Raw genomic sequence first — 21,183 nt, 5'->3', positions numbered from 1 at the left:
ATAAAAGGGCAAGGATTTCATCTTCCAGAAGCAGCTTATGTCAGTCATCTGAGCACACAGGCCAAGTGGGTAAGGACCCAGAGCCACAGGATCAAGGACTTGCTCTGCCTGACCTCAGTGCCCTCCTGCATTTGGCACTGGAATTACAACCTCGCAGCAGACTGCAAGTAAGTGAGTCTCCCATTGTCCTGCCACCCCACTCAGCTGATTATCTCTCCCAAGCACCCCTCCACCTCTCTCCTTTCCCATATTTCCCTTGTGCCAGATGCCACAGCTGGCATCCTCTGGGAACAGCAGTCTACTGCATGGCTGCAAGCTACAGGGAGGAGACTGTCGTGTCTCAGGAAGATTGGTAGGAGAACTGGATCTTGAGAGGTTTGTCTCCTTCCAGGGCAGGAAGCAGCAGCTCTTGCCTGCTTTGCTGCTGTCAGTGCAATGAAGCTTCAGTTTGGGTTACCCATGGACACAAATAGAGGTGGAGTCACTCAGTATACTGACATCCATTGGGAGGATGAAGGAACAAGTGGAGAACTTGAGTTTCATATGACACTGTAATTAAATGGAAACAAGAGAACAATTGGCAGGGTGAAACCTGAGGTTTAATGTTGCTTTTGACCTGGTGAAAACCATAAGCTGCTCAGGACATATTTTTCAAACCCTTTTCTCTTTTCCTTTCCACTGTTTTGTTTGCAATGCTCTTCAAGTGGGTGTACTTTGGCCTATTTCTCCCTCTGCATATGTCTAATGAAGCACAAGAACGCCTAGTGCCTATTAGATAATGTATTTCTTTATGGGTTTGTAAATGCTCACATATAAACACATGCATTACAGGCTTCACTTTGGCTGGCAAATAGCACTTCCTAATGTGCTCACCGCCCCAGATTGCATTTTACTGGAGTAAAAATAAAGGGAAGCTGTCTTAGCCTACCTGGGTTACCTCCATGACATTTCCTGCAATCATGTTTTGTTTGCTGGTGTTCTGTCTCCCAGATTGAGTAGAGGAGCAGTGCACACCCCAGGGCAGGAGAAAACACTGCAATTCCCAGAAAAGTCAGGACTGGGGACTGAGAAAGCTGTCACAGCCTAATGTAATTCTTTGGTTCACAAGGTCTTGAAAAAGTGACCTCAAACCAGGTGGGGATTGCGTGCTGTGAGCTCATGACAAACACTGTGGGTTCTGATGAGATGTGCTACAACCACTAACCAGATTTTTTAAAGCTCATGGGACAGGCATCAGCAAGTTGTCTCCTGGCAAACAGCCTGTGGAAGAAATATACAGCCACAGATTGATGACTAAAGCTATGTAAGGACTGGTGCTAGCTCCAACTGGAACTGTAAGTGCAGTGAAGAGCACCTGCGGGCAGCCCCAAGCACCTAGGCAAGGGAACTGAGAGAACCTGCACAAAACAGAGTTCTGCTGACACAGGTTTTGGAGCTCAGTAGCAGAGATTTGGGCATGTGTGGGACTCAGGGCAGTTCTCATGGTGTGACATAAAGATTAGCACTGTGATGGTAGGCAGTAAAGCTAGAAGATGGGTGGAGAAGGGATCCTAAGTTCACAGAATATTCTGAGTTGGAAGGGACCCACAAGGATGATGCAACAGTCTGTATTTCTATAAATGCATTAATCTTCCAAAGTAATTAAGAAGGGTGAAAGGTCTATTGTATTTTAGTTCTAAGACCAGAAGTGTATGATAGATATGATGCATTGCCTACACGCAGCTTGATTAATCATCTTTCTTACTGGTTTGGTGGGGAAATCACTTTTATGATGCTGTAGCTTTCCATTCTCTTTATTCTTTCTTCTCTCTGGTTTTGATTTTCCATGTTCAACAGTTTTCCCTTCCATTTCCTGTAATTTTCCTCTTCATTTTTCTCTGATTTTGCAAGCTGAGAGAGGGACAACATTTTCTTAGTTTAGTAATGGCTCAGGAGGTGCATGGTTTGTCCTGGAACTATAATATGACTGTATTTTATTCAGATTTATTTTAGTTATTGCTTTACATTTAAATGTTTATGGGGTTTTATGTTTGGTTTGGGGAGAGGTTTGTATCTCAGTAGATTTGATTTTTAACGGAAAGAGCAAATCTGTTGACTTTTTGGTCACATGCATTGTATTTGCTTGCAGGAGCATTCATTTGACTTCCTGATAGTCATCCATTTTAAAAGAATTTTGAAAGATTCTCATTGTTGTCAAACAATTTGTTTGCTATAGACTATATCCCATGATTCCTTATGTTTTCCTTGCACTTTGTACCCAAAAATTCACTCTGCTGCAGATTAGTTACTAAATTCTTGCTAATGCATATTATTTGGAAAACAACAAGGAGCTAAATTATATTAATTTTTCAAATTGCCATTTGAATCCTTGAATTTAGCTCAACATATTTAGATGACAATAAATACCAGCTTTCATTCTGTTGCTGGTGTGGGACAGCTACAATTGCCAGAAGAAACCAAAATAAAATTACATTACTGCAACTTAGATTATTACAGTACATGACGAATGTATTGCAATTTACTCTAGATAAAGGTGTATTCAACTATCATAGATGCAATTCTTTGTACTTTGTTCTTTTCTTACACACACTTCCTTTAATGGAAGGAAATAAAACTGTGAGCGAACTGTAACTCCTATGGATTTTGGGCTGCAATTGTGAACATCCAGCTCTTCCTAGTTAGATGCCTCATGCAAGACTCTCAGAAAATTGACAAACACTTAACTTAGAGTCAGCTGTAAAATTAAATGACTTCTGAGTCTCCACATGGCCCCACCACAGGAATGAACATTGCATGTGTCTAGCTCATTTCAGAGGTGCACCAGTAACTTGAGCTGGCCTCAAAGCTGTGGCTCAGTCCTGCCCACAGCATGTTCATGTTCTTCCTCCTGTGCCCTTCAGCTGCCCAGAGATCCCTGCTGGACTGGTACCACTACCCACCTTAGCCAGTGTGAAATAAGCTCATGCCCATGCACTCATGCACAAAAGATGCAGCTGCAGCACACACATCCTGTCTGGAACAGAGGCAGGAATAGCATCCATTTCCTCAAGGTTTCCTACACTCTTCTGTGGTGAATTGTCCCAACATCTCGTTCTGCAAAAATCTGACACATCCTGAAAGTCCATCCTGTATCCTAAAACAAAGACAAGGGCCTTGCAAAATAAAGCAAGACCAGAACAAAATAATACTGGACTACATAATTTAAGAATGCCGTGAAACATATGAGCAGGAGAACAGACATGAAGTCACAGAATCAGTCTTCTAACATATCCTAATTCTGACTCCTTTGCTGTGCAAATTTAATGTTATTTTTTAATTGGTCGTGTGCCTATGATACTTAGGTGAATTGAAGGGTAGGTACTGAAGAGCTGATAGCTGATGGGAAAAAAATATAGCACAGTTAAATAAAGTTACTTTAGAAGAGACATAATTTAGCTATATACTTGGAAGAAGCTTGGTTTTGGAAAGGGCAGGATGTGAAGGGTGAAGACCTAAGGAACCTTTTGGGAAAGGGGAAAAAGTACAAAGGTATTTTTGGTTCAAGGGAAGACAAATTACAGAGGACTGAACTTTGGTTCCCAGCCCAGAACACATTGAAAGTCATCTCGGCAGGCTAAAGACTGGAATAGTCCCTGAAGAGTAGACAAAATTTCCCAGCTTTCAATCTGTTGTTTTTATTATGTGTACACACAGGCCGTAGAAAACTGCTGCTGAGAATAGAATCCACCTCTGGTCATTCGCAATGACAGCCATCAAGAGCAGGAGCTGCTTTTCCAATCAAGGAAGCATCTCCTTCTGATACAAAGCTAAAAACATACTGTGAGGTCACTGAAGCTTAAAATAGAAAAAATTCAGATTGGAAGCAGTCAGAACCATAAAGACAGAAACAGGAGAAGACAATTAAATTATTAACATCCCCTCAGATTTCTTCTAGCCTGATACACTCCTTGGGGCAAAATACAGCATTGATGCAGCACAGGATTCCAAACAAACTCGTTTTTTTCATCCTCTTTATCAGAGGCAGAATTATTTAATAACTTTCGTTTGAAATAGCAAGGTCCAGCCACACGACTGGGTGCTGAGGTACGGAGAGATTTTTCCAGGAGCTCAGTGACTCCCGCCTGCGTTGGGTGGCGCTTCATTTTACTCCTGGCAGCAGCTCCTCAGGGGATATTCTTCCCCTGCCGCCTTTCCCCGGGGTTTCATGGCAGGGGGCAAAGGTAATTGGGGAGAGAGAATCCTGCCTTTGCAGGATCCCAACCCCCCCTCGACACACACACACGGCGACGATTGGTTTTTAATTAGATGGAGATGGCTGGAGGCGGTTCGCTGCCCCCCGCGTTGCGGGTCTCCCACCGCCTCTCAGGCTGTCGGGGCGGGGGAAAGGCTCCTGCCGCCGGCCCGAGGGGGGAGGAGAAGGGGGAAGAATAGCGTCTGCGGCTCCGCAGGGAAGTCGGTCAGAAGAGACACGCCGTGCAGAGGGGAGGGCGTAGCACCCTTTAGCTCTCTCCACGTGAGTGTCTCCTCCCCTGGTGGGCTTTGGTATAAATGGAGGAGGGATTGCAGCAGGCTCGAGTTAAGCAGCATTTCCGTGTCAATACACAATGTGCTTCTTTCTACGTTTTCTGTTGCAGATGGGGCTCAGCTGAACAAGCCCTCCTCTTGAATCCTGTCGTAAGCACCACCATGCGGGAAACGGGCTGGACCTGCCAGAGGCTGCAGCAACAGCCTGGGCGGCCCTGAGCAGAAGCGACAAGTTCCGTCCTCTTCTCTGGGATGATTCAAATATAAAATAAGCTGCTCTGAAAACAACCGGTAAGTGAACGCCCGTGCTTTATCAACTATAGCTCTATAAACCCTTGCACAGGCTGAGTGGATCTTGCGGAGGGTGCCTGATCCCATAGGTCTGGTGGCGCTGGGCGTGTTTCTTGCCCAGTTCGCCGGTGTCTCTGCCGCGGGACATGGGACGGCTGTCGGGAGACGTCCCACGCTGGACACGACGGATCTCGAGGGTCTTAACCAGCCCTCGGTCCAGCCTTAACCGTTCCATGATCTCCTTGCGTCATATCAGACGGGAAAGCTTCTGGCTTTAACCTCGTAGAGTTCGTATGTATGCTTCCAATTCGAAAATCTTCTTCAGGTGAATGCTGATGGCAGCAGCTGCCAACAGCATTGTTACTCAGTGTAAATTACCCCATATTCAAAGGCAAAGCTGGCTATTTCAATACATCAGCGTGTTCCTTGGTGAAAGCATTCAAGGAATTAGACTGAATTTTCAGAGGGATGGAGTCTGTCTCTACAAGCCTCCTTTGAAGAGAACACAATTTTAATCGGTTTGGAGAGCTGGGGAGATGAGACGGCCCCGACCTTTCCCAGAGATTCCTGGCAACTTCACGGGAAAAAAAAAAAAAAAATCGCAGCGCGGCGGTGTGGCCGGGAGCCTGTTCCCGGTGGGGATGAGCCCGACAGAATCCGAAGTGCCGCCGCCCCCCGCTTTCCCGGCGGCGCTTGGATGCGCCTGATGCCGCAGGCGGGCGGCCGGGCTGAGGCGCTGCCCGGCTCCGCATACGGGGCCGGCTGCTGCCCGCGGCGGGGAGCGCCGGAGGGTCCGGTGGGCAGCCGGGCACCCCCGCACGCAGGTAGTTGGCTCCGGTGAGGGGGGACCTTAAGGGAGACAAGGGGCCGTCCGAATTTCCCGGCCGCTTGTGGTGGGCGCGGGGCGGGGGAGCCGCTCGCCTTCCCCCGGCCTCCCGGAGCACTCGGCTCGCAGGCCGGGCGGCGGGCGGAGCCGCCCCGGGGCCCCCCGCGGGCGCTGAGTGGCGGCGGGCGGGCGCGCCGGCGGGAGGGGAGCGCGGGAAGGGGTGGGGAGATACGGGGAGAAGGGGCAGCGGGCCCGGTGCGCCGGGGGTGGGCAGGGCAGCGCTGCGGGACGGTGAGCTGATGCGGGCAGGACAGCCCCGCGCAGGGGGAGCTGCCGGGCGGAGCTGACGGCGGCACGTAAGTAAAATTAGAAGGGAGATTTGTTGCTTCTGCTGAATTGCTTGAGTCGGATAATCCCAGTGTTCTGCTATGGCTGCCGGTCAGGCAGGTTCGGATAAAAGATTGCTTCTAGCGAGGGTACCGAAAGGGAACTGCTCTTGGAAATGCCGAAGGCCTCGGGGATGGAACAATGGCTTTGTGGGCAGACTTTGCCTTAAGCTATGCAAATCCATTATTTGCATTTTAGGAAAGAGACAAGCTCTGGAAGTTCAATGTTTGTTTCTTGGGTTTTGTTTCTTTTTTTTTATCTTGTTTATTTGTTTGTTTTGACTGTTTGAATTATTATTTGGCAGCGGGGGTGGTGTTTCTGTTTTAATTAGAGCAAGTGGTGAAATCGGTCCTCTTGGCCTTTCTCAAAATTTCCAGGGAGATAAGTGGCTATTGAGATTTGTGCCTATTGTGTTGTTACCCACCTGAAAGTTTCTATCCAGTTTTCTACAATTTTTCTTTCTTCAGTCCGCGTTTTACTGAGCTATTCTCGCATAGTGTGACTGCAAACCTGTTAAGAAAATAATTAATTTCGTGATAGGATAAGATTACTTACTTTAACCTGGTAATTCAGCTGAACTGCGTGAAAATGTTTCAGATAAAAAATACAAAAATGTTGCAAATAAAAGGTATATATGAAACATTTCTTGTGGAGAATGCTGTGGTACTAGACTGGTCAGTCCTAAACTGAAAGAACTAAATTCAGAGAGGTGTTGAAGGATAAAAAAAAGTGCATGGAGCAGGGTTTCCTACCCATCAACATGCAGTATGCTTTTCTGGCTAGATCTCAAAGTGATATTTTTGAACGAAAATAGTTCTCGTTTTGCTTATAAGACTTCACCAGCTGTAGCTCAGGGTTTTATTTCACTTAAATAAATCTGCTTACGTTTTTTCCCCAGTCTGTTGCAGTACCTGCTCCTTTAGCTCATTTGTCTCTGCTGAACTGAAGCAGTCCATTAAGTTACACTTTAAAGGCAGCAGAGTTGAAAGGTGTCTAAGTTTCAGGACTCCCTGAAAGTCATATTGGCTTTTAACAGAATTCTCCTGGTTGTGGGATGTATGAATCATCCTCTGAACGGCACGAGTTGCCCAGTGTCCTTATCCCCTCCCAGTTCACAGGTAGGAGGAAAAACTCTGTCTGGAAGCAGTTGCCAGTTGGGAGCCCATGGGAGCAGCTGCAGAGAGTTCAGTTGAGACACTAGAACCTGTAAGCTGGCAGGAAGATCATCAGTACCTGACTCCTGAGTTACAAACAGGTGGGGAAATAGGTGAGTTAGTCTTTTGGCTAGAACAAGGTGTTGGACAAAACATTGTGGTGATAAGTACTGTGTCTGCTGCTAAATAATGGCTTTAGCAATTACTCGGGAATTGCCTGACCGAAGAGGGAAATACAGCGGGTGATGTGGTGACAGATCTCCTTTGTAGCAAGAAGTGCTTGAGATGCTTCTCCTTCACCTCCATCTCAAGTCTGATAGTTTATAAGCTGACGTAGCTTTAGAAGATTTTTGGTGATTTCTTTTTTTTCCTTAGGTGTTCATTTTTGGATAGAAGCTGTTATGATAGCTTATTTGTGCCATTAGCTCTTTTATCTCAGGCTTGTTGTCTTTGGTTTCTGAGCATGCTGTGATTAGTATCTCTTGGTAAAAGTTTTGTTTGTCAGGTTTGGAAAAGTTATCATAAACCTTCTTTAGGTGATTTGTGGGTTTTTTTGTGTGTTGCTTCACGTACTCGTGGGTGTTGGCCAGGAAGAGGATGCAGTTGAGTAATTTGAAGATAAAACTGGCAAGAGCACCATGAATCTCCACAAGGGTGTCTACACCATTGATTAAAAGGGAGGAAAGGCTCTTGGTTTTGTTTTGGTTTGGTTTTTTTTGTTGTTGTTGTTCTTTCACAATATAGCTTGAGTTGTAGCTCAGGATCTTCGTTTGTTTGTCTTTGTAAGTTAACGTTAAAGGTATTTTACTTACAAGCATCAATAGGTTGGTTTTGCTTTGTGTGTGATGAGGTATTCTGCCTTGGCTCCCTGGTTAAATGCATTTTAGGAATGGGCTCAGGACTTGTTGAAATACCCTTTTTTACAGACAGCTTTTGCTACAGATGTTTGCACTGCTTGAGCTAAGTCAGTTGAAGTGTGCACTGTGTGTTGAGGAGGAGTTTAGTTTTTCAAGCTTATGACATGTAATTTGTCTTTTTTTTTTAATAATTTAGTCATCAGTTTCTCTAGACTTACAGGTAAGTTACATAATAATAATACTGAGTTACTAATTTATGGGGTAACCAAACATACAGAATTTATTCCTTTTTCAGGGTCTGTTTTGTACTATCTATTTACTCAAAATACTAGAAGCTTGGTTGGAGAACAAGTCCCTCAAACTTCCCCTTTATTCCAGTTTCTTCTATTTTTGTTGTTTTACATATGGTTGCTTGTATGCCTATTCATACTCTTCACATTTCAAGGGAAATTAAAATAAAGGTACTTGTATGTATTATTTGCTATGTGAATTTCCTAAAGCTTAAGTTTTTCTTTTATCTTCCTTCCAGAAGAGCCTAGAACCTCATCTTTTCTTGATTTGATGTATATTGAGGTCTAGAGGAAAACAGGGTGTACCTGCTTGTTTTCTTTGTGGGTTATCTTTCCACAGTTCTCACTTTGCAGTTTATTGTATTAGTCACTGACACCAATAGTGGTATTTGTGCGGAAAAGTGGAAAAGTGATGGGCAGTATTAGGTAGCATGGGCTGTGAAGCAAAGCCAGAGAACATATGGGTCATGCGGTGTTAACACCTGTTGAAAAATGGGTTGAAAAAACGCAGGTTCAGAATGTGGTAAAATACTCTGCTCCAGTATTTCTTGCTGTGTTCTTTATGTATCATTCTAAAATACCCTGTCTTTTTAAAGTTTATTTTACTTAGGTGGATTCCCTCTTCAGCCTTCCAAGGAGCTTGGTCACTCTTTGGTCTTGAAGGCAGAAAGGAGGCCTTGGTATTCTGTGAGGAAGACCCTTTACAGTACTATCACAGAGTGAGCAAGTTGTGAATGTCTCTGGATAATACCCAGCTTGGTGTGGAACTGCTCAGTTACTTCTGCTCCCAATGCTAACAGCAGCAGTAAAACCTGGAGTATGGTGTGCCAGGGCTGTTTTCTTGCATTCTAGTGTAAATGGAGAGCCAGGAAGACAAGGTAAAAAAAAATTAAATACCCTTTACTTGCCCTGGCTGAGAAGGGAAGACTGGAAAACTTACAGAGCCAGTTGATCTTCCCTTCTGTTAGGAGGGCCAGAATGGAGTAATCTAGGAACTGGTTTTAAGAGCAGGCAGGAGTGAAATGACAGTCTGTCTTAATCACTGAAGCTCTTAATATCTGTTGATTTACAGTGCAAGTTTCCATTTCCTGATCTGCTTTTTGGGCCACTAGGAAACTTTATTTGTGAGATGTATAGATAGTAGTCTTAGATTTCCACAGAGTCTTCGATTCACTTTTGAAAGAGTAATTTTAGACCTTGTTGTGAGTGCAGGTCAGAAACACTAAAATAAGGATCTGCTGCAGAGTTCAGAAAAGTTCTTTGTTAGACTGGATCTGCAGACTGACATTTGCATTGCAGTGGTATCCAGACACTGCTTGTTTTTCTTGCTTTATGGAGTCCTGAGGCCAGCAGTGCAATGAGAATGGTGTGAGGGACATGAGCTTACCCAGAGCTTTTGCAGAGGTGGGCAGAGGAAATGTGGTTATTTAATAGTCAGTGTACAATGTGTGTGTATAAGATACAGATTGCATCATATGTGGGATAAGGACAGAAGTCCCTTTCTCAGAAGAAGAAATAAATTGAAACTATGTTTTTGCCATAGTTTTTTTTTGTTTTGTTTTTCTCATGCAGTTGTAGGTTAACATAGCTCCCTCCTGGGGAGGTAAGTTTTGATTGTGGGTTGTGCTGACAGTTTTTTGCCTACATGGTGATGTATTTGGGGGAAATGACCTGTATTGGAACAGAGACATTCAAGCACAGTGCAAGGGAAGAACCTGTGGGTTTTTCCCACTGCAGTGAAGAGACAGGAATATGTTTGCTGCCCAGGAGCTGTTGGTGAATGAAACCTTATTCATCATTTGCCAGTTAAAACAGGTATTTTCTGGTTCTTTGAAGTTACAGAACCTGTCAGTCTCGTATCATCCCCTAGTGTCTCATCTGAGCACCCTGGAAGCATCATCTCTATCTCTGCAGTGCTTCGGGTAGTCTGAAGTTGATGTGTGGGACTGAGACCAGGAGGAGGTTAGTGGTATAGATGGGAGATAGGCTGTAAGGTTTGTTTGAACACAACATTTGCACAAGATTAAATGGAGCTATAATATTAAATCCACTTGATGAAGCATGGGAACAAGTTAGGATTTGTCTAGATTGCTGAATATGCACAAGGCTTGCTGACATGTGGTAGCTAGTCTTGATTGTGCCCCTTGTGTGGACAAGTTACTGCTTTCTCATTTTATATCTGGAAGAAGCCTGGGTTTGATTTTTTTTTTGTTTGTTTGTTTTCCCCTCCAGGAGACTGTTAAAACTATGGCTCGTTTTGCTTGCCCAAATGTTCTGCAGTATTTAATAAGGCAGGGTGACACTTGCCTCGAAAGCTCTATAAGCCTGTCCTTCACCTCCTCCCAGTTTTATAACCACCCATGGCAGTTTTAATTTTCCATACTCATAAAGTAGTTATGCTTGGGTATGTGTGGGCAAGGGAAGTGAAACACCAAATGGCCATGAAATGCTGTCTCTATGTAATCTGCTGTCACTGCCAGAGACAGAGCTGGGCTAGATGGGACACTGGTCTGACACAGCAGAGTGTTTCTTGTGCTTCTATTGCTCACCTTAGGCTGTGGAGCACAGGCCAGGTGTATAAACTGGGTTTTGAGTAGCCAGGTGATTAAAATGCTGGTTAGTGTACATACCATTAGTACAGTTTCTGAAGAGTAATGCTTTTTCTTGCAGTACATGTTAAGGAAGTACTGTTACTTCACTTTCATTGAAACAATTTGAATTGAGCAGTTATTTTCATTCTTCTGTGCTGATGGCACACTATGATTTGTTTTCAGCTTGGGACATTGGTTCTTAAATGACTTATCCTCCAGCTAAAGTAGGTTTTGTATTAAAGGTTTCTAACGTAAATAGAAAATGTTCAGAGCTTTGCAGAAAGAAATGTAAAGTGAAATAGAATATCTCATTCTTCAATTTTCATAGAGAACATATAGTAAATACTCATTAGTGTCAAAGTGACTTTTTGAAGCTTGGTGACTGAAGTCAGTTAATACTACCTGTTAAGTGGTTGAAAAGGGTATCTAAGTTGTGTTGAACTTCATACAACTCTTTTGGGAAGTTTCAACACTTACGTTTGTACAAGGCATTTCAAAATTCGAGCACTTTTTTCCTCTCAGTGGCTAGAAGCTCTTCTGATACCACTACCACACAGTTGTGTGATAAGGTAAAATGAAACTGTATTTTTCATGTCCTTTTGTTTCATGTACTTTCCGATGTTTAGTGAAAAATGAATTTATAGGGTTTTTTTGTTCTACCCAGTTGGGTGTTTATTTCTGTAAAACTTGAGGAGGTCTCCAACACATTAAGTTCCTAATCTTGTGCATTGCATTAGCTAAGGGGTTCAGAAGTTCTGTAGGGAAGGAAAGAAAGGGCACAAACAGGGTATAGTTGCATAATCTCATTTCATGCTGAGAACACATGTGATAGAACAGAACAAAAAGCCTTTTACTATATGGCATTTCATGCTCTAACGGAGTTCCGTGTCATCTGTGGCATGGATAGCAATCTGATAGGATGTGGTGAAGCTGGAGGCTGAGCTGCATTTGGTGTGGTCAGGGTAGCAAGAAAAGATGTCAGTAGGCAACACAGCATGTGTAGTGTGTATTGCTCTAGAGGACTTTTAAGTTTTATGCCAAAGGAAATACTGGACTTTGTGTTTTCTCACTGGTGCAGCTTGGGCCAGTTTGGTTATGGGAGAGCAGATCTGTGCCATGAAATCCATTGCCCTGCTGTGGTCTCACAGGGAGGGGAGCCCGTCTCATCAGACTCTTACTCTCTTGTCATTAGAGGAGATACTCTCATGCAGCCCTGAGCATGTCCAGTGCTCAGAAAAGATCAGGTAGGGGAGGATTAGTTGATCTGTTTAAAGATACCGTGGTCCTGAAGAAGCTCCATTTTGTTGTAGCATTTAAGAACTTGTGAAACAGAATTGAACAGCAAAGCCAGATGTTCTGGTTTGTTGTAGGTGAAACAGACTTGGATTGTAAAGGAGCAAAACAAACTGGCAGAGGGAGCTGTGATATGCAGGAGAAGGTACTGTGTGAAGCCATTGGTCTAGCAGAGACGGGTCTGCGTGTCTTCAGCTGCCCTCAGTTTCCTGCCTGCCTGGCCTTCTGGCTCCTTGCTCTTATCTGGGCTTCTAGGCTTTTTGGCTGCCCCCAGCAGGAGGGGGGGCTGCCTTTGAGACTGACAAGGAGAATGCTTAGGTGGGGTGACAGGCACCTTTGACTTCCCTGTTTTAGGCCTGACTGTCCTTTTCAATTAATTTTAAAAAGGCAAAAGGAAGCAATACATCAGTATTGGGAAGGAAAGGATTGTGTTTAACCATCAGTGAGGATTGAGTTCTGAAAATGTTGTAAATGAGTGTCTCTGTGTAGCACTGAGAAAAGCATATAAACTTTCCCGGCATGCTGTAGTGAGTGATGTAGGCAGCCTTCCTCCCAGACAGATGGCAATTGGAGATTAGCATCAGATATAATTAGCTTTACTTTTGCATAGGTAAAAAAACTGAAGTGCATCATTCAGTGCTATGAGCTGCACTGCAAGATGGATACTCACTAAAAGTTTACACTGCAATACAGACTGGTGTACTATCATTTTATTGCTCTGAGTACACAGAAGTGAGTAAGTGAACATGTGCAGACTTTTCTGCAAGGAGTGAATTCTATTACAGCAACTAACAGTTACCCTGTGAAGAATTCCAGTTCTGGGTTTACATTGTTTAGCCTGCTCATTTGTTCTTTGTTTTTGTTATGAATTTGATTTCAGTTTTGTTTAAGGAAACACAGTGAATGATACTCTAAATGCTGAACTGAGATAACATCTTCATCTGTGTTCCAGTTGGGAAGCTCACTGCCTTACTAACGACTTTTAGATATATATATATATATTTATTTTTTTTTCCCCACATTTTATGTATGTAGACTCACTGGTAAACTTTCCCATTCAGAAAAAATGGCAGGACTTTACACAGTGTTAAATGTTCTACAGACCTACATTTTTCTACAGTGCTGTGTATCTTGCAGCTCTTAGTCCTCAGGGTACACAGTGTTTGGATATTCTATGTGGTAGTTTTTCCTTTCACATTGAAGAAACAAAACAAAGCACTAAAAGCCTTTAGGGAGATCAAATACAGGCTCTGATGCAAATGGTACAACAATTTTTTGTGAGTTCTAAAAGATTTTATGTCCACTGAGCATTCCCGTGATTATGAAGCGGCTCATTAGAGCTTTTCTTACGGGTGCTTTTGTTGTTATTGTAAATAATGTATTTGAGCTTCAGTGCTAAGAAAACAAAGCTGTGTATGAAGAAGGCTTGTGAAAATAGTCTTAATATTTACCATATTCAAGTTTTTCCAGTTTGGCACTGTCAGTTTGGAGTGAGTTTTCTGATAGTAGTTAGCTCTGAAGTTTCATGTTGTGATTTTCATGATCCAAAGGCAAAGTCAATGCATTCACTGAGAGCACAGGGAAATGTAAGGCATTAGCATTATCAGACTAGCTGCTCAAACTGCTGGTGTCCTGCAGATTTCTCCGAGCTGGCAGGATCCCTACTGTGAGAAGCTGCCAAGATTTTTTAGTAGTGTGGGGTGAGTGCTACCACTTATCTCCATTTTCCTCCCTCCCTGAATTAATTTAGCTTTACACTTTTCACTTGTTTTGCTGAGACTCCCAGAGCTCTCATCTGCACAGATGCCTTGCAGCAGATTGACTTGAAGAATTTGCTAGTGGGGTAAATTGCATCACAAACAGCTGGGTATTTAGGGTTTGGTTTTGTTTTGTTTTGTTTTAGGGGAGTTTTTTGGGGTGGTGGTAGCAGGGGTTTGTTTTTATTTTTTCTTTGACAGTTGAGGTAGGACAGAGCAACACAGCAAAAACGAAGAAACAGCGTTTGAGTCTCTGCCTCCAGACATGTTTGACATGTTATTTAAATGAAAATTTAACAGTTGAGTTTTATATGCTGGCTAGGTACATGTTCACACCTATTTTCTGAGCCTCTTAATCCACCCAAACCTGCTTAATGTAGCTTGTTCCTTTTTAAATATGGCAAAATATCGACAATAAAAATGACAGTAAAAAGCTGTGCCATCTGATGATGGCAGTCCTAGTGCATTTGAAATTTGTCATGACTGGGGTTTACAAATGTTACTGTGAAAGCTAGTCACACAAAAAGCACCTGTTTCTATTTAGGGACAGATTGTGACATCAGTATGGATCAGGATTGATGCTGTTACACTGAAGTGAGAAAGTAGTCTGATCTGTTTGGGATTTATTGTCAGTGTAGATGGGGGAGCATTTAAATCTTCAGGTGCTGGTAGTGAAGCTAGTAAATCAGCCCTCTCTTATCCAGGAAGAAAAGGCAACAAAAACCCCATGCCCTTGATAGCCTGATTTTGTTTGCGGGTGGGCTTTGGTGTTGTGGTTTTTGTGTATTTGGTTTTTTTGGAGGGAATTTACTTTAACCTGGTGTTGAGGTTTGTCCTTGTTTCCCCCAAACTGACTGGTAGATTTAGTTTTATAATTTAAGCCCTTTTAGTGAGAGCTGAGGTTAAATCCCTAGCTCCAAATCAGCCAGGATGTTTTGGATATCCTAGGCATTGTTAGAAGACAAAGCGTGTCCTGTTTTAAGGTGAACTTCATGCTGTGGTGAATGTGCACGTATAATAAATACAGCTCACATTTTCTGGTTGGACGTTTATTTGTTTAGATTGATCATAGTTCCTGGAGGAAAAAATGTTGAGCCAGATAGGGTTTGTAACTGAACTGTTTTGAAACGTGACTAATTCGCCTTTTTCTGTCCATTTCCCCTTCCACTTTTTTCCATTTTTCTTCTCTCTGGGAAACCTAAGAAGGATTGCTGGTTTGACCTTAATCCTCTGGCTCTGCAGGCACTTGTGGACAAAGAACAGTAGTATGAATGAGTAATTGATTTATTACTGGGTTGCATATATTTCTATCAATAATTTTTAATTTTTTCAAGCATTGTGTAGTATTTCTGTGATCTTGGCTTTTTTCAAAGGAGGTGAAGAAGCAAAACAACTCAAAATCATGATTCTTGCAGGAAGAGCAGCTCAGTCAGTTGACTGAAACCTTTCAGTTGTGTAAGTCAAAGTATGAGAAGAAAATAGCCTGAACTCTGATCCCCCAAAACATGTCCCATGGCTTGTTTATATTTCAGTCCCTTCTGGAAAAAGAGTGGAAAGAAAAGGGGAAACAGACTGGGAAGGAGCAGTGTTGTCACCACAGCCTGCAGAAGATCTGCATGGATATATGCATGCATATTTATTTTTTTCACTTATTATACAGACACCTGTGATGTGCAATATATAAATAGCAACCTAGTTTAGGCTGGCTAAAGCTTTAAAGGTTAATCTGGGAGAATGTAAGAGGGCTGGGAAAAGGTCTGCCTCTAAGGTTGTATTACTGACTTTGTGTGTGGGGGTTTTATATTTTTTTTAAAGATACAATTAGACCTGTTTGGCTAGAGCTTTGGGAGTTGAGGAAGCAGAGCTGTCGGTGCTTAGTTCATGCTTGTTTGACTTTGCAGGCACAGGTTAGCTTCTGACCAAACTCCAAATAATTGTTCATTTACTGCACTGCATTTCTGACTGCTGGCCATGACAGAAACCACTTGTCAGTTTTCCAAGTACATGGGAGGAAGAGGGAGGGAAAAGAAGTGAAGTGTGTTGTTGGGAGGGCTGTAGAGGGTCAGGACAGGGAAAGCATATGGAAATGTCTGTTCCAAACTTATATGTGCCTTTGCATAAATTGTCTGCTTCTTGTCCTCCCTCATCTGCACAAAAATGGGCAAGAAGATGATGGTGCGGGCTTGATCTCACTCTTGATTGTGATTATAGGCAAGATTTCTGGAAATTTGTGATACTTAAAAAGCACCAGTGAGATGGAAATCCAATAGTTATTATTCTCTTGCCCCTCAAAGCTGCAAGTTGCATTTGGATCTGTCCAGGGCTGACTTTTAAGCTTAAGTTAGCAGTGTTTAACTGTGTGTCTATTACTAGAACGAGTCCTAAGCCATCTTGGAATATTAAAGAATATTATTTTCTATCTTGGAGGGAAAAAAATAATTAAACATTTAGCAGATTAAAATATTAATCCAGTTACCTCTTTTTTGTGCTTGCAGTTCAGTTGTGTGTCTGTACCATGCCATGGAGCATGCTGTCACCTTGAGCTGGTGCCAGGAATCCACACTGCACTGTGATAATCAGCCAAAATACTAGCTCAGATCTCTAGGGTGGCATAGCAACCCTGTGATAGCCCCAAGCTGGAGGTGGCATGTTCTGCCTCTCAGCAGGGCTAAAGAACTCAGCCTCAGACAATACACTGAAAACTGCTCCAATGTGAGGTTCATTTATTTCAGTGGTACCCAACCCCAATGCTCCCTTGTATTTTACTTACCAGGATTTTCTGCCAGGATGAACTGGCTGATGCTTTGTGCTACTGTTTTTCATCCGTGGAACTAGTATTTCCTGTAATTTAGAAGTGATGTGAAGTTTTGCATCAGTAGGCCCAAAAATGGTATCTCTGTGAAACAATGCATGTAATTGTGGTGCCTCAGAGAATAGGATCACAGCATTTTCCATTGCAGCTGAACTGGGACCTGTTTCAGTAAGCTTTAAAAAGCTTGTAACTTGACCTGGACTTGTATACATGCCTTCTTGCTCTCCAAGAAAGTCTGATGTGTGCATGCAGCCTCTAATTTCTTTTGGATTCTGCCCCTGCTGTGGAGAACGTGTAAGAGCTGGGTCCTCAGGCAGAAGGAGGGAAGAAGAGGGAGGAAGGAGTTAACCACTAAACAGATGGCACCTTCTGTCATGCAGCAAGGGCAAGGGAGTATGACCATGGTGATGAGACTGTAAGTCAGGACATGGAGGCCTTTTGCAACTTTTGTCAAAGCCTCTGTATTGAAGACACGTTGCCTTTGAAGGCTACAAACTTGGGTTTTTCTGATCTTGTTCGATCTGATGAGGTGAGACTGTATGGGTCTGGAGATGGGGTTTGGAGAGCTTTAGGTGCTGTGTTGTCTGTTCTGCCCAAAAGGCAGAGACAAACTGTGATTGTTCTTGCTGCCTTTGGGGAAGGCAGCTAACCTTCCTCTTCCACCAGATGTGCTGTCTAGATAAATTAGTATTAGGAGGAGATGAAAATACAGTAGATTTAGCTAGACTTGAAATCTTTATCAGTATCCTTTAGCCTGTGTGGGATGAGTTTGAGATTATAAATATGTCTGCACAGCCACACAAGAGGGGAGGTGATGCAGATATCTTGTAGACTCTGGGCAAAAGTAGACTGAAATAACAATCAGGGAAAAATACTAAGTTGCTTTTTCATTTTGCTTGGCCCAACAGGCTGTTTTGCACTGCAGAACAAGCACCAGTGTCTATTATCAAAAGACAAAAATGGAATAAAAGAATCCTGAATTGTCCACAAAGTAATAAATGTATTGCTGTCTCTTGGGGTACAGAATATGTTTCACCATTAGCAGGATGATGAAGGGGAGGGAGACAAGCACTTAGGCCCTAAAACCAATTTGTTGCAGCCTGTCCTGAAATACCACACAAGGTCAAAAATGGGCAGGGCTCTAGACTGTGTCTCCACAGTGAATTAATGTCAACAGGCTGCATTTCTGGCTGTAGGAACTGATAAAAAGCAAAGATTGATTAAATCTATTAAACAATTCTACTGCTGTGATGTCATGTCTACTGGACATTATAGCTTGATGTTGGGTACTTGGAGAAAAGGTTATCTTTCTATTTGTCATCAGGCTTGCTGCAGTATTTGGACAGGGAGGAAATGATTGGGGAAACATTGGAAACTCTCCTTAGCAGAGAAGAAGTCATGTTTGGAGTAAAACTGTCTTTTTTTTTTTTTTCCTTTGTTTTCCATATAACTGCATACTGTAAGTAAAATTGGTAGTTTGGTTTGCTCTTGGAGAGAAAGAAGTTATCAGTTGTCAAAGACAGCAAATGATTCCTCTACTGTTCATCCCCATGTTGTTGGAAGAGATTAGGGCAGAAAGTGTCTTACCTTCCACTGCAGGGAATAACTTTGGCAGCAGTTTCATACATGTGTGGTATAGCTGACAGTCCTTAGTGACATTTTGATGCAGTAAAATCTCAGGTTTTCTTAGTGTCATGGTTTGTACAGGTTTTTAGGAACAGGAATAACTGCTTTGGTTTGATGTGGGGCAGGACAGGTTAACAAGAACCTTTCTCAGTTCTGATGCTGCTAAATGTACAACTTCAAAACCAAGTCTGTGTTGTTGGAGAGTTGGAAAACTAGTTCTAAATCTGAGCCCCTTTGCTAGGATAACCCAATACATCTCACTTAAACAATATTTGTGAGGACTTCTTGTTTCTTAATCTAAAATAAAAAAGAACACTGGAAATTATGAGAATTTCAAGTGCCTGGGAGTGAGGGAAGGCACTAGACTGACTCAGCCACTTCAGTACCTTTTAGATTGTGTGGCAGTACTGTTGTATAGTCTCTGCAGCATTCTCTTCCTGAAGAGGGGGATAATTAATGAACAATGCAGTTAGGCACATACTTAGAGCAAGAACTGGAAGTGTGAGTGATGAATGGTGTTTTTAGATTTGGTAGAAGAAATACACTGGTGCCATAATGTCCTCATGTTTTGCAGTTTAACTGGAGAAAGATGATGATAATGATGATGATGATGAACTCCTTCCTCAGTTATCCTTTTACAGCATGGTTGTTTCACCAGGCATGTGCTACATCCAGACCAAAAGGAAGCAGTGCTGCAGGTCAGAAGTTCAAACCCACAAAATACTGACTACATCTTAAAAATTCTGATGTTTCTTTTTAAACCTTTATAATGTTTTTATGTGCTTTTTTTGTTGTCCCTTTAAATTTCAAGGTCTGCTCAAAGCATATTTTCAAGCTCACTTCCTCCCCCACAACTACAAGAGCTAGGAATCAGTGATCCCAGAGAGCTGAAGTTTTCAGGCTGTCACTTACTGGCAGCAGCAAAGAACTTACATAGCCTTGTGGCAGTTTATGGAGCTGTGATTGTTTTAAGCTGCAAGGTATTTAATTTAGTAGTAACTGCTTTATAGTTAAATACTTACTACCTCTACTTCAGTAGTAGTCAAAGGTACTTTGACTACTACTGAAGTAGAGGTAGTAAGTATTTAACTATAGTAGGACAGATAGAAAAGTAAGTAGGACAGATAGAAAAGCCTCCTGCATTGTGCTGCTAACACTAACTAATTTTTAAAAAAGAAGGGAAGGCTTGTGAGTGTTTAGAGAGAAAGGTGATGGTTTGATTGCCCAGTTCAATAGCTGTAGATTCCTGCAGGTTTATTTTGTGGCATGACTACATCAACTGCAAGTGTAAGTTGGAAGATAAACAGAGAGTCTGAGAGTGGTTCATAGGAGATACCACTCTGTACTAGAATAAAGACTAACTATAAGCAATGATGTGCCTTTGACAGGGAGGGGGGTTCCCTGCTTCCATCAAGGGAAAAAAATATTATCCTTAGGTCTTACATCGTTAATAATCATATATGGAAATGAGTCTGGTGGATTGATGGGAGCTTGGGGGCATCTGTCTGCCAATAGGAGATGCAGGCTGATCTCTGAGATTGTCTTAATACCATAACAGAGCCAGTCTTGTCTAATTTTGTAATTGTAACTCTGTCCTCTGGGAGAGGTGGGAAGTTGATCCACAAAGTCAGCTTAGATTACTATTAAAAAAAATGCCTGTGAATTTTTTTGCAGCACTTATGTATCCCATTGCTCGCTTTCACAAAATTGACCAGCTGATAACAAGATCATCAGACATGGTCATACTGGGTTCCTTGGTCCTTGCATTTATTGTGTAGGTCACTGTAGGGTTTTAAGAAAGAGGAGGAAATGGAATAGTTGAGTTCCACCTTTGTCTTCCTTGTTCTGCTTAATTCTGATTGACATCGACCTAAGGGAGGGAGCCATGGCCTCTGTCACTTGGCTTGATGGGCTTAAATCAGTTCTGCTGGCTCTTGTGTTGAAGTAAATAAACTGGAATGGAACTGCTGTTTTCCATCTGAACTCTCTTCTCAATTCCCTATTTTCTTGTGTCTGCTGAAGGGAATTTTCTAGTGCAGTATTTGCATTGTAGGAGTTTGTTTCCCTTTGATTAATTTTCTACAATACTCAGCTGTTCTAAAATAGGAAGGAAGATGCTGTCATCATTAAACATACCAGAATAATTTCTTCTGTAAACAGGGCAATGGTTCTGTTTACTAAACCAGATTAAGAAAAACAGTCTTCTTAGGGAAGACCTTCTTGGCTGCAGAACTTTTCTCAAACACAGAACGAATCCATGCACTGGGGGATGGGATGGTGAGAGGATACCTGCATAATTAAAGACTATTTAATGTATCTGAGTGCTGAGTTAGGTAAACTCTTAATGATTTGTTGTTTAGAACTGTCGTGGACCCATTATTACCCAAGTGCCAGGCTGAGTGTCCTACATAAAACACTGGAAGTTGTTACAGATCCCTTATGATCTTGTTTGGAATTATGCTGACTTCTGTTCTTCTGTTTTAATGATTTTTTTTTTTTCCCCAGGCTGTATGAATATCTTTGTAGCTATTTTGCAAATGGAACAATTTCTTTTTCCCTCTGTGAAAAATGCTGTTATGAATAATACTTTCGATTTTTAATAAATCCTTAATGGGCTGTTTTTCCTTGTCTTTCCTCTGTTAGGTAGCTTGGTCTGACTTTTCAGCAATGTTCTTTCTTATGCTGAAGTCAGCAAAATCAGCAAGTTAATGAGCTGCTAATTTAGCAGCTTTGTCTGAAGAGCTGGTTTGATACGTTTTGTTTAACTGAAGTTTA

The 21,183-nt window shown here is 42.4% G+C and overlaps 1 protein-coding gene across 12 annotated transcripts in view; it reads left to right on the top strand.

Annotated features, from left to right (window-relative positions):
* Positions 1 to 21,183, top strand: part of ST3GAL6 (ST3 beta-galactoside alpha-2,3-sialyltransferase 6) — an 85,000-nt gene that overhangs the window by 37,216 nt on the left and 26,601 nt on the right. For 2 of the 12 annotated variants that reach the window (XM_079310305.1, XM_079310310.1), the window contains 2 exons: positions 4,635 to 4,815; positions 7,147 to 7,295. In XM_079310305.1, the coding sequence (XP_079166431.1) occupies positions 7,193 to 7,295 (103 nt within the window). In that variant the 5' untranslated portion in view covers positions 4,635 to 4,815; positions 7,147 to 7,192. Of the gene's footprint in view, positions 1 to 3,677; positions 4,816 to 5,618; positions 5,640 to 5,977; positions 5,998 to 7,146; positions 7,296 to 15,099; positions 15,236 to 21,183 lie in introns of those variants that run through there. The other 10 variants (XM_079310313.1, XM_079310311.1, XM_079310309.1 and 7 more) reach the window with 9 other exon arrangements.

Source organism: Erithacus rubecula (genome assembly GCF_903797595.1).
Source record: "Erithacus rubecula genome assembly, chromosome: 1".
NCBI lineage: Eukaryota > Metazoa > Chordata > Aves > Passeriformes > Muscicapidae > Erithacus > Erithacus rubecula.
This window is presented reverse-complemented; position numbering and strand designations above follow the sequence as displayed.